General features: G+C 40.8%; 1 protein-coding gene across 1 annotated transcript; it reads right to left on the reverse strand.

Annotated features, from left to right (window-relative positions):
* Positions 1-7,552: 7,552 nt before the first annotated feature.
* kiaa2013 (KIAA2013 ortholog) lies at positions 7,553-14,251 on the reverse strand. Its single transcript, XM_047372571.1, has 3 exons — positions 12,789-14,251; positions 10,456-11,309; positions 7,553-8,130 (listed from the first exon to the last, which is right to left on the reverse strand). The coding sequence occupies exons 1-3, from the start codon at positions 13,744-13,746 to the stop codon at positions 8,080-8,082; spliced, it is 1,863 nt and encodes a 620-aa protein (XP_047228527.1). The 5' UTR covers positions 13,747-14,251; the 3' UTR covers positions 7,553-8,079.
* Positions 14,252-18,034: the final 3,783 nt, after the last annotated feature.

Genomic DNA, 18,034 nt, shown 5'->3' on the forward strand with positions numbered 1-18,034 from the left:
CATTGTCCTCCCTAACCGCCTGAATCAGAGGTTCAATAAATAATGCAAAGGGAGCAGGACTGAGGGGGCATCCCTGCCTGCATCAGGGAACAGATTTGCATAGATTACCATTTACTTTAATTCGGGCTGTAGGCGAGCAGTATAAAGATTTCAGACATCCTGTAATTTGGGAGTCAGAACCGAACCATTTAAGGACCAGATCTAAATAATCCCACCGGGCTGAATCAAATGCCTTCTCGGCGTCTAGGCTTATAACTACTGATTCTTTATCACTTTTCCTTATATTGTCAATAAGATGTAATGCTTGTCTCACATTCCTGTGTTTGTCTATTTTTTACGAATTCCGTTTGATCCGAGTTAGCTGGTTTGGAATGTATATGATTTGACTGAATTGACTTAGTCCATTTTAAAGTTACCCACCTTTCACACAATGCAACAGAAAACAACACTCCAATTATTTTCTACCTCTGCCTTCCTCCCTCCCTGTTGGTTGGAGTAAGGAGGAGTCAGGTTGAGCCTAAACCGGCTCAGTTATGGTTGAGGTCCAAACACACCCTCCATTTCTGCTACCTGTATGACTCCTTCTCTTTTCCAATGGTTACAATCAGTCTGACAGAGAGAGGTATCCCAATCCTTGTGGTTTTTAGTATAACAATGACCATCAGTGGTCTCTAGATGGACAAACTCTTTCAGTTTATTTTACTTAGTACTCCTACACATAGCCCATTCTAAAATGGCCAAACTAACACTCAGTAGTTGAATCTAACCTCCCCAACAACCCTACACCATTCCAGACCCTTTGTGAAGTGCCTTGAGACGACATGTGTTGTGAATTGGCTCTACATAAATAAAACTACATTGAATTGAATTAGGGGATTTCTGGGATTTTGTTTCCAAGCATTTTGCCATTATAGATGCGAACAGTCTATAGTCTATGTTTAATACTCATATGGGTCTGTATGAGCCACACTCAGTCCTATCTTTACCAGGTTAGGGATCAATAAGATCACTGCTTGTCTCCAGGATATTGGAGTCTCCTCTCTGTCAGAACCTGGCATCTTATTCGATTTCAAATCTGATATAGCCTTCTTTATTTCCTTTACTATCATTGTCTCAGTAACTTATTGTGCTCTATTCCTACCAATGGTACATTTAAAGATGATAGGAAGGCTGCTACATCTGCTGCCTGAGATTGGACATATAGATTTGTGTAGCACATGTCAAAAGAGTTTTGTATGTTTTCTAAATGATGTCTTTTTTTGGACAGGGGGTCTTGAATTTTGTGTATATATCATTCAGCTTGTAGTTTTTTATTCTCCATGCCAGTAGCTTTTTAGATTTAGGGCCGTTTTAATCCATTCATCGAACTGTTTTATATGTGTCACGCTCCTCTACACTGCAAATTAGCTGAATCTGGCCACGTCCCCAACCACGATTTAGTACTCGTGAAAACTAAACTGAAACTTATAAGACACAACAATAAGTACTTACATTTCTGCATCATCTGCAGATTTGCCACAAACAGTATGGACTGAATTTTTCTTCAGTCTAAGTCTTTCTGCAAATCCTGACATGTAGTGATGTGAGTTCTCAAAGCAGTTTGTGGTGAAGTTATTCGTGCAAACCTGTACTGTCTTCCACAATGTGACTGGAACGTTGCCCTCAAAAATAAAATCAAGTCATCAATCTCAGTTATACGACAGCGGGAGAATGCGAACGGACACATGTGGGTCTTTGCAGCCAACAACAGAACATCTGCCTTTGAGGGCAGCCTTTGTAAAGTGTCTGTAAGGTAAAACCAGCCAACGAGATGTGATCCTCTACTGAAAATCAAGTGGGTGGAGCTTTGCTGCAGTTGCTAGCCAGGGGCAGGGCTCAGGTAACAAAGCTAGGTGCTAACAGCTTTTGAAACCGTGCGTTTTCTAGAAAAAATCAAAAATGTATAGCCAAAAAATGTTTTTTTTGTTTTGTTTGTTTTTTGCGTTTGGACTGTTTACAGAAGCATTAGAAACCCAAAAGGAAGTATAAAATAGTCAAACTGAATTTCACACAATAAGTCCCCTTTAACATGTTTTACTGCAGCCCTTTCTTCTGCAGGAAAAGCAACATGCTGTTGCAAGAGTCTGAATGTTCAGGGTTAGAAGTGGTTTGACATGTTTGATTTGATCAGGAATGGCAACTATGTAAAAAAAGAAGGAACAGTATCAACAAAGCCAGCAGGAGCTGGTGTGGTTGCTTGTAAAGAGATAACACAAGCAGCTGTTTTGATGATCATTGCTCTGTGCTGGTGCATCTTGTCCTTCTCCATAACTGCCCCTTGGGTATTTCAGGAACAAAGTCTCTTGCAGGACCCTTGTGTTAAACCTAACAGTCCTAGGAGCAGACTGACTGTATGTCCAGGAAGAAAAACCATACTGATGGCATACACCGAGCTTTTATGACAGGGACCCATGAAGTTTAGTCTGGAAATGTTATAGTTATTTATTCTGGGCCTGTTTTGCACAAAAACAGGTGAAGAATCATCTGAAAGCTGTTAGAAACAGTTTTATGTTGCAATCATAGAAACTGAAAATACACTGATTCACATCACAAAATGACACTGTGAGTGACAATGTGGACATAAACTGATTTATAATGACTTGACATGAGGGCTACCAAACTACTTGTGTAAGATAAAAAAAAAGAATGTGAAGTTTAAAATTCCCTTATAATTTTGTCTGGAGTTATATTTTGCGGCTCTCCTGACTTCTACTCTGGTTTTCGTTGATGGATGAATGAAATCATTTTGCTGTGAATGTTCTGTTAAACTCCACTGGTGCAGCTCTGAATCAAACCGAGTTAAAGGAATTTTTCAGGCTATCACATGAAAGTCTATGCACAAAAACATGACTGCAATAAGTGCCTGTGGGAGCATAATGATGGAGCTGCATAACCATGGCTGAGAACTAGAAAATTCAAAAGAGAGCCTGTTTGTTCTGTCATCAAACCTTTACCAAAGTCATGTGGAATTCAAGCCAGAACTGCTCTGCTGACTGACTGGTAGATGCTGTTGTCGATGTTCTCCTCTAGAATAATGTACATTTTAGTCCTTTAACATGTTCTTTTTGTCTTACACAGAAAACACTTGTAATAAAGTCACTAGATTTGTTCTTTCAAATATGGTGCACTGTTTTTATTTCAATGATGGTAAATATTAATGGTGTGAATTAACAAACATCTTCAGTGGAAACGATCAGCCCTTTGGGCTAGCTGTACATTTAGGCCGAGAACTGCTCTTAAATGGAACCTGTAATGGAGAAAGTGACTCCCTATAACCGCCCTGTCACTTTGGCATCCTGGATGTGAAGTTTTTTTGTCTTCAGTGACACATTGGGAATTTTCACTGCTATGTCACTTCTCCAGCTCAGGGTACAACTTTCTAATCTATACGTTCACCTTACAAAGTATATTGTATGAAATGTACTTTGGAAAACACAAGTTCATCAGCAGTTCCTTCCATCTCGAATTTCTTTATATTTTCCTTCGAAATAGGCCAACATTCTTGTCATTATTTGAAATGACTCAGAAATTTCTATCTTAGTGATAGAGGTGTGGTTGACCCTATCGCTAGGTGTTACGCTGTCTTCTAAGCGCTGTGATTGGTTGTTGCAAAAGATAAAACAAATGTGCTCCTAGTAACCAGTGTAGAGAAATTAACCAATCATAGAATTTAGACTGGATTAAGAAATGTGAAAGTCATGATGATGATATTTAGCAAATTAAATGAATTGTCACACAGCATCAACATGTTTGAACCTCATTTACATGCTCATCTTTATATTTACTCACCATGTTGGTCATTTTCCTACTTCACCTACTTGATATTAATGTGGACACTCACCTGTCAGCATTTTGCTGTGATTGCCTTCTCGCAAAAAGAGGTTTGATTTGGTAAAACAACTTAAACAAATTAGAGAAAAACCGAACTGGACAGAAGAGCAGAGCCTGCTGTTGGCACAGCTGGTGGAGGAGAAGAGAGGAGTGTTGAAAGCTATCACAGTGCAAACAACCAGGCTGACTTGGAAGCACATTGCCGAGCAGCTCTCGTTGCACTTTATCTGGTCTGGAGTGTGTATTTATGTAATTATGTATTATGTATGGGTTTCTTTATGTTTATGACTATTTACATTATACATAGATTCTAACTGAAGGTATCAAAACAGTGAACGAACGCATATGGAATTGTGTAGCAAACAAATTGTAAAAGAACTTTGAATATGTTTTATATTTTATATTCCTTAAAGTAGCCGCTTTTTGCTGTGATGACTGAAATTTTAACCTTTGGCCATCTCTCAATGAACCTCTGGGAAGTTCTTTCCAGACTTTTTGGAAAACCATTTAAGGTGACCTCCTCAAGCTCATGGAGAGAATGCTAAGGGTGGAGAATGTAAAATATAAAAATGTTCACACTTTCTGTTTAATTAATTAGTTCCATGTGTGTTCATTCCGTTTTGTTGCCTTTGGTAAGAATCTACAATGTAAATAGTCATGAAAATAAAGAGATCCATTAAGTGAGAAAGTGTATCTAACACTTATATTTTTCTCTTTTTTTTCCAAAAGTTTATTTTTAAAAGCATTTTACGGTCTGTAAATATTTAAATAATTCTGTACTATATTTTTTGTAATTTTGTTACTTTTTATTCATGGTTATTGATTATTGTTTCTATTATTTATTTATCTTTCCTAATATTACCTTACTAGAGGTGCACCTTTAATCTGTCCTGATGGTGAAACTATTTAATTTCGCCCTAGGGGATCATAAAGTCGATCTTATCTCTATATTAATAATTGTATGATTGCTATAGATGTTTATGTGCTCATTTACTCGACTATTAAGGAGGGGGATCCCTGCACCATGGAGCCGGCAGTGTTTTATTACTTCACTGTTATTCATTGTACTTTGAATCTCTCTCCTTTCTATCTTTGACTTTCTGCCATCTTCTCTGCTTCAGATACTCACTAAAACTCTCACTACTCTTAACATTTGTTCACTTTAGAAGCCCTCTTAAAGGGTACAGATCATGCAAAATCCACTTTAGCCTTTAAATCGATTTTGTTGTGTACTTGGTGTCTGTAGAAGTGCAGAAAAGTTGAACTCAGTCTTTCCACTTGTTGCGTAGATCTCTTATATTCTGTTTGGGTCATATTTTTCAGTCCGTTCAGTTTTCATCATCTGTTACATTTTTCCAACTGTTACATCACAGCATTTGCTGCAGAACAGCTAAACAAGGTCATGGACTCCTGGCTGACCAATATTGCGTATCCACCATATTTATTTCTTGCTGCGATTTTGCAGTGTTTGCTGCACAAATGTTTGACACCAATCTTGTTTGATTTGAAGAAGGTGGGAAGGCCAGCTTCACTCAGGTGCTTCAAAGTTTTCAAAGGATTCAAAATTACATTTAAACTTCGCACAAAAAGGTCTCTTGCAATGGTCCATCACTAGTTGAAGCTCATAAGACAGTCATGTGAAATTTCTTAAAAGATCCTGAAGGTGACAAGGTAAAGTCAAGTGGTAGAGCCAAAAACATCCTCACCTACACTGTGCCGCAGGATCTGGCAGGGTGTCCATGAAAACACAGATCTTCGCCCCGAATTAAGGTCCTTACTGATGGAAAGACCCAGTGACCAAGAGAAGTACTTAAACAAGGCAGCACCAATGATAGGACATTAAAAGTAGGAAGAAAGTTTTATATTTTGATAAGGAAAAAATAGACTGGACAGTTCTGATGGCTTCCAGCGTTTCTAGGTGACAGAGAGATCCCTCTGGAGGCACTGTGGAGATCCCTCATTCACCACATGGAGCGACATTATTGCCAGCTTCCTGGAAGTGCTTGCATCATGCATGTCCAAAACAACTTTTTAAAGTGGTCAGCAATAATAGAGGGGCTACTCAGTACTTCATTAGTTTTAGGGGACTTAAGGTTTTGAGATTTTTGGTCTGTGGTCTTAAACTTTTAATCCGTTGATGAATAAATAACCTGTTTGAAGTGAAATGCACTTTTGCCCTCTCTGTTGCTTCTGTTTGCACCTTAAACCTGTTTATGATCCAGCAGCATGAAATGGGAACACTTCCTTTAGTCTGCACATTATGATCGATAGAGGATTAAACTCTAATATAAATTCTTTACTAACATTGACCAAAGTGACAGAACAAATGCATGTCCTGCTAAGAATTGATTTATTCTCCCCAAAATTAATCCAAATCAAACTTTTAAGCACAGAGACTTCAAGTACAAATCTTCAGGAATATTGGAAATGTTCAATAAATTATCTTCATTCAGACATACTCAGTAGTTCACATTAAAGAGATCAAAAGAAACCCACAAAAACAAAAAAATCACCTGGCAAAGGCAAACCCATGAAAAAACACCTAAAATAGAGTGAAGTTAAATGGAATTACATGTGTGGACAGATTGATCCGTTTTAATGTTCTGTCTGGAAAGAAAAATGTCCAACAAATATTTAATACATGAATTATAACAAACATTAAAGCTGTAACTAATTCAGATAATCTGTGAGTGTTTCATCTCTACACACCCTGAATTCTAACTGCGCTCAATGGAAACTTTCCATCAGGGTAATTGTTTCTCATCTCATGATGTCTTGGTTTAAATCCCAGACTGTGGTCAATTTAACAGGGAAGCCTGACAGATATTTCCAGAGAAACCTCCAGAGTTGAATTAAAGCTTGAAAAGCAGGCACAACTTTACTTGTCAAAGCTGTCATTATTTAGATGCGATAAAAAATACTGAAAATGAGAAGTTGGTGAACAGCAGAAATCAGTCAAATGATGGGGGGGAAATAGCATCAAATAAAAAGACGCTTAAAGACCCTTCAGAAGCAACAGCTGATGGTCTCTAAATTAAGGAACAGGCTGGGGATCTGTGGTGAGGTCAGACCAGGTGCAGGTACAGCTCTGAAGTGGCCTTCTGAGTAGAAGAAGCTAAACACAATGACTGCCAATCAACTGAAGAGAAAATCGTGAACGGAAACACTAACAGTCTGCCAGGGATTCCTAGAAATCACTGAGCCCTGCCTGATGTTATGTGCCACATTAGTGGTTTTTAGATGCCATGTTTCTTTTCGGACTCTGGACGTCCTCACATACAGTACTGTGCAAAAGGTTTAGGCAGGTGTGGAAAAATGTAAATTAATGCTTTCAAAAATGGAAGTGTTAATCCCTTATTTTCATCAATCAACAAAATGCAGTGAATGAACACAAGAGAAATTCAATCAAATAAAATCCACCCTTTGCCTTCAAAACAGCATCAGTTCTTCTAGGTCCATTTGCACACAGGTTTTGAAGGTACTAGGGAGGTAGATTGTTCCAAACATCTTGGAGAACCAACCACAGATCTTCTATGGATGTAGGCTTTCTCACATCCTTCTGTCTCTTCATGTAATCCTAGACACACTCCATGATGTTGAGATCAGGGCTCTGTGGGGCCAGACCATCACTTCCAGTAAGTCTTGTTCTTCTTTACGCTGAACATAGTTCTTAATGACGTTGGTTGTATGTTTGGGTTCACTCAGCATTTTGTAAATTGATGAAAATTAACAATCATTTATATTTCTGAAAGCATTCTTTGTTTACAGCATTTTTTCACACCTGCCTAAAACATTTGCACAGTACTGTAGCTACAGTGACCATCCATTCAGAGCTCACTGTGTTGTTTCTTGTGATTCTTTTTTACGTTGGGCATGATTTCACCACCAGGGCCACACAATATATGAATATATCACTTTGTTTTTTTAGGACTTTTCCAGTATGTGTAGATCTGGTCTACATGCAGAGTAAAACAAATTCACATTTTTAGAAATGATATTGATAATTACAGCCCTGTGGTTTGGTTCCAAGAGAAATATCAGCAGATTTTGGGGGGTATTCCACCATGCTGGATGTTATTTCCTATAAAACTAAGCAGCTGAGTTGCATAACAGAGATTTGAGATTCAGCACCAACAGGAAACAACCCATCCACCTCACCCCCCATGTACATGTGTCCATGACAACAGCAAACATGCGCTGAAGCTATGTTTAAGCAACATCCAAGGAGTCATGGTCATCGTCTTCCCTTTTGTTGGAGACCTGGTGGAGTCAGAGCGGAAGGTTAGAACAGGTAACGCATGGAGGAAACTGGTTGCACCCTCCCCATCCACAGAACAACCCCTTCATCCTGCCCCTACATTAGACACAGACAGAGATATGCAGAGGAGGAGGGCAGGTAAGCAGTAAAGAGCCAAAGCCATTGGTGTCTTGTTAATTTAATCATGTGACTCAATATAAAAGATCATGAAAAAGGCAGGAAAAAGAGCAGAGAGAGTCTAGGCAAACAGACAGCACAGTCCATGCATACAGCCTGCACTGTCTCTGGGAGTCCGGCTGGTCCACTCGCCTGTTTGGTACCGCAGCTGTAATCAACAACCTACATCTACACCAACTTGTATCTGTACAGTTCTAAACTCTCTTAAAGGAATGAAATGGATTCTAGTTTGGGTTGGAAAAACAAAAGTTGTGAAATGGTTCCATCATATAACCTCAACATGCTTCCAACTGCATCTCATCATTTAAACATCATCTTTAAGAATATTCCTCTAGATAACCTGCTGTGCACAACGTTCTTGTTACAGATAGGTTCTACATCACTTTCCTTTTGATCACAGCTTTAACCCACAAAGTAATCCAGCCAATAAGGATCAGTTGTATTTCAGCTTTAAAATTGTCACATCAATTCTCTCTTCCCTTCAGAGAGTCAGTGGATGCCTCTAATACTGGGATCTCCAACTCTAGTCCTGGAGAGCAACTGTCCTGCAACTTTTAGATGCATCCCTGCTCCAACACACCTGAATCAAACGATTGAGTTTCCTCTTCAACATGCCACAAAATGAGCCATTCATTTGATTCAGGTGTGTTGGAGCAGGGTGCATCTAAAAGTTGCAGGACAGTTGCTCTCCAGGACTAGAGTTGGAGACCTCTGCTCTATTAGCTCATGGATCAGAATAAGTATTAAAGGTGTGTGTGTTATTTATGTCTACATTAAGTTTTTCCTCTATAAAACACACAGAATATCTGACTAATGTTGAATCGATAAACCTCTTTAAAACATATTTCCCTGTAATAATAATAGTTTTCAGATGTTATGTTTCCAACAAGGGTTTTGGTTGGCAGAGAAAGATGTTACTTGGTTTTAACTTCATTCAAAGTATAGCAGATGCTGAGTTGGACCAGATTCACTAAGTTCTGATGTTAGTAACATACCTGATTACATGACAGATCAGCAGTTTTTTTCTATACCTAGGTTTTGTGTCATTTAGCAACTGCCAATGGATTTCTTACAACCATGTGTAATCTGGCCTATAGCGCCTCCTGCTGACCACATTACAGCATTTATTCATAAGTGGACAAAACCTAATGAGCATTTAATACTTGGCTGCAGCTTTCTATGATTGCCCTGATCCAGTCCATCCAAGCAGTTAAACGTTCTTGTAATATTTTAAACTGGTCTAGATAGTTCTAAAGGTCTTTCTGAAGGTCTTCCAAAGATTTTTTTAAACTTTGCTGGTGTTTTCCACCATTTTCAGTCCAGTTCTTGAACCAGGATGACATTTTGTTGGTGACCAGCTTTTGGTGATGAGATGCATGAATATCGTAGAGATCAGGGGGGTTTTCTGCCTGAATGATTCATAAGTCAGAGTTAGTTGTACTAAGAAAAAGAAAGCTGTCATCTTAAATGTTAAGATGCTGGTCTGAAAATGAGCAACAAAGCAGTTAAGGCCACAGAAAAACTGAAAGACTTTCAGAATGTCTGAAGAACTATAGATGAGGAGCTCTTTGGAAGATTTCAAGAAGGTCTGACTGCTGGGAGGGAAAGTATACAAAAATGAGAAGTGATCAGGACTTATGGATGTTCTTATTTTCTTTGAAAATCCACCAGCCAACGATGACCATGGTTATGTAACACCTCTTTAAACAGACTTAACAAACAGAGATCAATGGATATGCAAAAACAATGAAAATAGGAAAAGAGACACTTCTACTAGTTTTCCTTCTGCTGCGATCAACATTTCTTTACAATCCACGATGGACGTGAAGTAAGCCAAACAGTAAGTTGTTGCTGATCTTGTGAAAAGGTTTCAGCTTAGATTGTTTCATTGTTGCAGCTGCAGTAAACCACCTTAATGAAGTTCTTAAACAGAGTGAACGCTGTACAATCATCTTTCAACAGAGGGAAAAGAGTGTTTAAGGCTACGGACGACCCACTCCAATTTGAAACAGGAACTCGAGTTCACTCAGAAAAACATTTCAAACTCAGAGCCCCACAGAAAGGTCAAACAGAGAGAAGACACGTTTGACACAAACAGAGCAGAGCAAATCAGATCAGAGTGAAGCTCTTTTCATCATCCTTGTTTATACCTTGCTCCTGAAGAGCGGCTTGGCGCCGGGGCCACAGTACTCGTTGTAGATGAGTTTAAATAGGAAGAGGTGGAAGAGGGTGATGAGTGATGCCACACTGAACCAGAAGAGGAAGGGCAGACCGGGGTACCTGTTTGCCATGTGCTCCTCGTGGGCCAGAATGGCCTTGAGGTGCAAGGTGTGGCGCAGGTCCTGCAAGTGACGCAGGTCAGTGGAGATGTAGAGCAGCGGTGTGATGGGCTGGGTCACCATGACAGGGAACGTGTGGCCTTTGACTTCAGATGTCAGCTCCACAGGCTCATTGAGGCAGCCAGCCTCGCAGGCGTACAGCTTCACTGGCGTCTCCTGCTGCTTCACCAACACGTGCATGAAGGGCTTCCCCTCCACATCCAGCAGCACAGCCAGGTTGATCAGGTCCTGGTTGTAGTGGATTCCTCGCAGAGCGTAGCTGTTGTGCAGCACATCTGGATCAGCCTGGAACTGAAGGTGGTTCTCTGTGAACTGAAGACCACCAAAGCTGAGCACCATGCCCTGCATGACCCCGTGGGCACCAGCAGCCACCAGTACTTTGCAGCCTCTCTTCTGCAGGGTCAGAGTCCACAGTGTGACCAGCTGAAGGATCTGAGCGGTGCTGCTCACCCTCTCAGGCCACAGGTTCTCAGCATGCATGGTGGCATGGCCACTGAAACAATGGTCAGCATAGTTGAGGCTGGACTCGAGGCGTGCCCGGTCTTCGCCACTCAGCCGTTGGTCGAGCAGAGGGGCCATGGAGGAGGACAGGATGTAGTAGAGGGTGTTGTTCACGGTACGACCAGATGGTGTATGGGAGTCTGTGATCTTTCTCATTTCAACACCTTCATTCAACAAACACAGAGTTTTATCTAGTCAGTGATTAGTTAGTTTCAGTCACCAGGTTTATGTTTTACAAATCAGAAGTTTAAAAAATGACGTGGTCCTCACCAGAGCTCCTTTACTAACCCCAAGTATTAAAACTGCTTAGCAGCACTTTGAAGCTGGTAATAAACCAGTTAAGCCAAGTAAAGGACTGTGAATTTGTACATGTGAACGTTGGCTATAACAGTTGGAGCTGGATCACGTCAGCAATCAGGAAGCAAGAAACCAGGAGTTCTTTCCCCTAAAACAGTCTTTGAGCTGTAGAAATGAAGACTTTGTGCTGCTTACATGAAACGTCTCTGTACATTGTGTTATGTTGTTGTTAACATCTGTTTGGTTTTACAGAGCAACTATCAGCTAGAAGGTCTGCATTTATCTGTCAGGGTTTCTGAATCAGTGATGGACAGATGACTTATGAACTCCATCTGAGTTTTAAAATGGTCTGTTATTTAGTGCTGCAACTAACCGATTATTCTGTTGACTAGTTTTTCCAAATAATAATCACATAGCAAAAGGTGCTTAATAGATTTCTTACAGAATTTGAACTAGGTGAAGATAAATCTATGCCACTTGAGGAGGTCTGGATAGGACATATTTGGAGACAAAGAAGGTTTTTCATCTTAAATGCAAAATGTATTTATTTTATGTACTATTTTGGCCTAATTACAGCTCTGAGTGGGATGTTCGGTCAGCAAAGGGCATGTTTTAGAGCCTGTATACTCCACTTAATGATTATGCGATGACTAAAATTAGTTGACAATTATTTCAATAATTGTTCATGGCGATGAAGAGGTTTAAATAGGACGGACTGATACTATGGTAGATGTCTCTCATTCACATATGCTGAATGTGTGCCTCATGGGCACATAAACAGATTGTTAGCAGGGGTTTTAAATAATGATTTCACTTGATCAAATGAAATGTAGGTAAGCTGCTTTGCAAGCCTCAAGCCATTCGTCTTCTCTTCATGTTTCATTCCAAGCAGACGGACCTTGTTGTTATCTCTTTAATTAACAGAAGCAACGGTTTGCCAGCTTTGTGGCGTTCTGTCAACCTGTCTCTTCAGCACATGATTTTCTTTTCACTCATTTTTACTGATAACAAAAACCATAAACATTACAGTTTATACTGGTTCTACACCAAGTTGTCTCCAATATGTCTACCCAACACTGATTCATCCCTCTCTTTTTTTTACCAGTCCAAATTATTTATAGGAAAGAGCTAAGAGTCAGAACAAACAAAACATTGTTCTGGAAACGGGAGAAAAAACTTCCAACATTGATAGAAAGGATGAAAAAAAAACCTTGAGAAAGATTCCTAATATGAGGCAACTTGGAAGGAAAGTATAAAAGAATGAACTGAGGCTTTTACATAAATCTGTCTCATGGTCGGTTATATGTTTGGCTCAGATCAGTAAAACACAGAGCCAGTAAGCTCACCTGAGATAAAAAGGTTCATCCAGGCCTGCTGGTGATCCAGAACTAGGTCCTTCACATCAGCCCTGAGAAGCTCTTCCATCTCCTTCTTGGCACCATCTCTGAGACTGCTAAAGGTCGCCTCCAGCTTCGAGGACTCAATGGGCTCTGAGGTCCACACAACAGACAGAATGTTGTCCGAGTAGTCAGATTTAGCAGGGACCTGGATCCTGCTCTTCAGCTTTCTGGTGACCACCACTACCAGAACTACCCGATTGCTCTCCACTTGCACCGTTCCGGAGGAGAGCTCCACCTCTCTGTCGTCAAGTTTGTCCACACTGGAGGAGAACCTGCTCCTCGAACCTGGGCTGCTGGATGATATGTCCACGGTTGCGGCTCGGTCTAACGGGTTCTTGATGTGGATCCGTTGCATGTACACGTTGGGTCGGCTACGGTGTGCGATGAACTCCTCCCGGATGGAGACGCAGTCACGGGTTGACTGCGCCGCGACCGGCGAGGCGCACCGGACGGAGAGCACGGCTCCCTTCCGGAACCACAGCATGTTAGCCCGAGCCTCGGCCCGCTCCCCCACCAGATGAACGCTGACCCTTGGTGAGTGGTCGGCCTGATGTACCGGAGCTGAGCCGGGCTCTAGAGATGACGACACCCACAACTTGTTCGCGTCTATATCGATGAGAATATGGCCATTCCCCGAGACGAAAGGCGTGTCTAGCGGCTCCTCTGGTGTGCTGTAGATCCCCTCTCCTCGCTCCACTATAGACCTCCACCTGTGGATCTCACTCTGGAGACACTCCCCTGCCGCGCCTCCGGGAACAGCCGAACCGCCCAGGAACCTCCACCTGCGCTCTGCCCTCAGGTACCAGTAGAAGATGAGGAAGAGGAGAAGCCCGATGAGGACCCTCCGTGCCCAACTGCTTGACAACAAGCCTGGGAGCCCCTTCAGTCTCTGCTGCAGCCACATTGTATGTTGAAATAACGGAAGCCCAAATGCGATTCTGCGTGTCAACACGACACCCAGGGTACTTACGGGTCACTTTAAAGTCTTGCATTCACTTCAGGAAGTGAAGCTACATTTATGGTGTTTATGGCCCAAGTTCAGTTGTGAAGTTCCAACAAGCAGAGATGCATCTAAAGTTCTGAATTCACTGTAATGGTCAGTTTCCTCTGCTGAAAGAAAGCAGAATGTGTTCCATTCAGTTTAGTTGTCAGGCTCCACCAGGAAGGATAGCTTAGCTAAGTAGCTAGCGCTGGAAAACAACTGTGTGGAATATTTGTTTGCCGCATCGTTTTAACGCTGATTCTTCGCCAACTCCGCATTAATGTTATCAAGATATCGCGTCCAAAATGATTTAGTTATATTTGTTTTTCAACCCGCAAATAAATCACCTGACGTAATGTTGGAGTCCGACTGTTGACGCTTCTGGAGGTGTCTTCTTCTTCTTTCCTTTAACAGTTTTAGTGTAGTACCGCCACCAACTGGAAGCAATAATAACAACAGGTTGCTTTACACCGTGAGGTTAAATAACTGCATCATACTTTTTTCTTCTAATGGAGTAATAATATTTTGAAGTAATGCTTGTCTCACTCGAGTACCTGGCTAATCTACTCACCTCCAGTTACTTCACTGAATGAATTATGTTTAAACCATAAATGCAGAAGAGACAGTTGACGTTAAAGTGAGACTTCTTGTATGTACACAGCCTTCATTTCTCTAATGTTGTTCTCTATTGGCTGAGGGTGCTGTGCTTTTAGGTCAAGTGAATATACAGTGAACAGTATATACTGGCACTGGATGTAGTTTGTAATACTGTAAGTATTGATTTCAAAAGCTTTATGTTGGGAATAAATAGATTTGGACGTGTTTTTCTTTTGCTTGAATTTGTCATTTTGAAACAATATGTATTTTAACTCATTCTTTATTTTGTTTTTTTTAAATATCAGAATTTACACCTAACTTTATAATTTTGTCTGTCTGATAATATTATATTGTACAAATGAAACAGATGTTATGATCAAAAGTTATTCAGTACTTGAGGAGCCTTTTCACCAAATACTTTTCTTTACTTGATTAATGTTTTGGAACACTACATTTTATTCTTCTTCAGTAAAAGATATTTTAGTAATCCAACTCTTACTTTAGTATAATCTGGACACTCGCCACCATCTCTTCATTGCAGAATCTGTTTATAGATAGAGGTATGGCAACAAGAACACACCTGAATCAAATAGATGAATTATCTCCCCTGTTTGCAGAAAAGCTCTAAAAAGACCTATCTGATTCACACGTGTTCTTTTTCTACTTGTTCTTGATTAATCACGGGCGGCAAGCAATGGTAAGGTGAATTACTGCCACAAACTGGAATGAAGTGTGGATACAAAATTATTAAACTAATATAGTATATATATATATATCTATATACCTATATATATATATATATATATATATATATATATATATATATATAACATATTTAGTCTTGAGCATTGAATATCACATGTAAGCTCAACTATGTGGTTTATTAATTTTGCTTATGTGTTTGCATACAGGGGCCACTGCAGTTTTTTTATGCTCTTTATATTTTATACTTTTGTTTATGCACTTTAGTTAATGCATTTCTAAGCAGAGAAGTTTATACATGTGTAGTTCATAGACTTTGGGCTTGCCTGCTTGGAATGTTTGTGTCACCCATTTTGTTTTATCTAAATGTTGAGCGGTTGCTACCACTTAATATTTATTTCGATTTAAAACCTTACTGTATGCACTCCAAGTTTTATTAAACGTTGTTTCATGGTTGTGTAGCAGCCTGGGAATAAAGATCCCAAAGTATATTCTTTGTCTGGTCTTTCCCTAATTTTACCAGTTCACATTTTGGTCCCAGGAGTGGGGTCTCATATTTGGAGTTGCACAGTTAGAAGTCATCAAAGAGCATAAACAACTGTGATGGTGAAGTGTGGATCTGAGCTGTAGAGAATCTACAGTGGAGCTGCATGCTTGGTGAGGCTGCTGTGAGTGTAGGACCCTAAGACTACAGTTCTGACCACACTTTGGTACAGAGGGAGACCATCCTGTTGTGAGGAACATCGGAGCATCCAGATTCTCCAGATTCAAAGGTTGACTGTTTTATATCACTCAAGCCAAGTCTACACAAAAACACCTCACCATGTCAGATAGTGAACATGGGACTAGGTCAAGCAAAGGAATGGATACAGTTGAGCTGTTGCAAGCTAAGCTTTGTGAATTAAATAAGAAACGTGACAAAGCTATGGACACAATAGATGCCATGACCAATCAGTCATATGTATATGTGCCGAGAGAGCATCAGATCTTGCCCTTCAGTGGTGACCCGGAAAAAGATGGTCGCTCGGTCGATGAGTTCATCGAGAAGGTAGAACGTGTTATGAGGGCAAGATATTAGACTCCAGAGGATAATGTGGATTTTATTTTGTCTCTTCTAAAAAGACCTGCACTACAATAAGTCAGGTTGTTTATGGACGAAGAACCAAAAGAGTCTAGGGAGGTGTTTGCTTTGCTAAGAGAGGCATTCGCAGAGAAACATACTGTTAGTCAGCTCTAACAGGCCATTTACAGTTGCCATTAAAGGGAGGGAGACGGGTTTCAAGAATATTCACATGCACTCCCTCAGATCCTGCGGTTAGCATTAAAGCAACAACCATATCTTTTAGGTGATGCCAAAACTGTAACCAGAGTCCAGTTTGTTGAGGGTATAAGAGATCCATCACTTAGAAGGCTGTTGTGTAAGATGATTAGAGACAAGCCTCAGTCCACTCTGCTAGATGTACGTGTTGATATGTGAGTGTTTTTGGGTTTTTGTTGGGCTTATTTCACAGCTGAAGTTTTGAATCATGTTTCTGTTATTTTTCCGGGCATGTTTTAGTTTTTGTCTTGTTCATGTTTTGTCAAGTTTGGTTTTTGGAAGTGGTTATGCTTTAGTTTCATGTTTTACTGGTCTCTCGTACTCGTACTCATCGTCTTCAGCTTATCCGGGACCGGGTCGCGGGGGCAGCAGACTCAGCAGAGACGCCCAGACATCCCTCTCCCCAGACACCTCTTCCAGCTCCTCCGGGTGGAGCCCAAGGCGTTCCCAGGCCAGCCGAGAGACATAGTCCCTCCAGCGTGTCCTGGGCCGTCCCCTGGGCCTCCTCCCGGTGGGACACCTCCTGGAACACCTCTTGAGGAAGGCGTCCAGGAGGCATCCGGTATAGATGCCCGAGAAAATTTATTAGGTAAGGAAGAAGATGTAGTTTCTGCTGCCTGTTGGCTGAAGCTGACTGGAGCAAACTATTTGCCAATTCCCTACATATATCTAGAGTTGGAGGTAAAAACTATGGGTTAAATAATTTCTAATTGTGGATTTTTGATAGTCAAAGACCCTGTTTCAGAGGGATCATATTCTAGAGGTGCAGAGTTGAAACATTCATGCCACATTGAATGGACAGCTTGATCCACATTGGAGAGAAGCATTTCAAAGAGCAGTGACATGTGAGTTAACAGACAGAACAAGCACAGCCAGAATTTCGACTAAAGGTGTAGTCTAGGTACCTGCCTGGTTAGTAGCAACAGTTTTTGCCAAAAGAGTTAAGACAAGCTCGGACACCAACACATCTTTATCGTTGGAGCCAGCGCAGACACATTTACCTAGTGGTCTGGTTCTGTTGCCCACTTTAGTGGAATCCAGCAAGGCTTTGTTTCCAGTCCAGGTGGTAAACTTCTCACAGTAAGATGTGTGGATGTGTCCTAAAACGAGGCTTGATATTGTGTCTCCATGTTAGATAGACAGACAAAAAAATACAGACTAGGAGTCACCTTCACATACAAGGTGGTACTGAGGAGGAGACTTCAAAGTTGGCTGAACTTTTGGTGAAGTACAGTGATGTGTTTGCTTTCCAGGGTGAGGACTTGGGTTACACTGACAAAGTTAAGCATGAAATTCACTTATCTGATGATACACCTGTAGCCCAACTATTCCATTGAATGCCTCCTATACTATACAGTGAAGTTGAAGAGCACATTGCTAAGCTTCTGAAGAAGGAAGTTATTCATGAAACGCAAGTGCCTATGCTTCTCCTGTGGTTTTGGTCAGGAAAACCGATTGTAGCCTACGACTGTGTTCATTACAGAAAGTTAAATGCAAAGACTCGCTGGGATGCTTTACTGCCCCCTTGCATTGAAGAGAGTTTTGATGCCCTGCATGTTGCAAAGTTTTTTCTACTGTAGACCTTACTAGTGG

The sequence above is a fragment of the Girardinichthys multiradiatus genome, chromosome 1, assembly GCF_021462225.1.
Source record: "Girardinichthys multiradiatus isolate DD_20200921_A chromosome 1, DD_fGirMul_XY1, whole genome shotgun sequence".
In the NCBI taxonomy this organism is placed as follows: Eukaryota; Metazoa; Chordata; class Actinopteri; order Cyprinodontiformes; family Goodeidae; genus Girardinichthys; species Girardinichthys multiradiatus.

Bases quoted from the DNA above. Each gene is read 5' to 3' on its own strand.
- kiaa2013 (XM_047372571.1), bottom strand. From the start codon at position 13,746: ATGTGGCTGCAGCAGAGACTGAAGGGGCTCCCAGGCTTGTTGTCAAGC. The intron at 11,310-12,788 runs GTGAGCTTACTG...TGTTGAATGAAG, and splicing joins GATGAACCTTTTTATCTCAG to GTGTTGAAATGAGAAAGATC. The intron at 8,131-10,455 runs GTATAAACAAGG...TGACTCCACCAG, and splicing joins AGCCGCTCTTCAGGAGCAAG to GTCTCCAACAAAAGGGAAGA.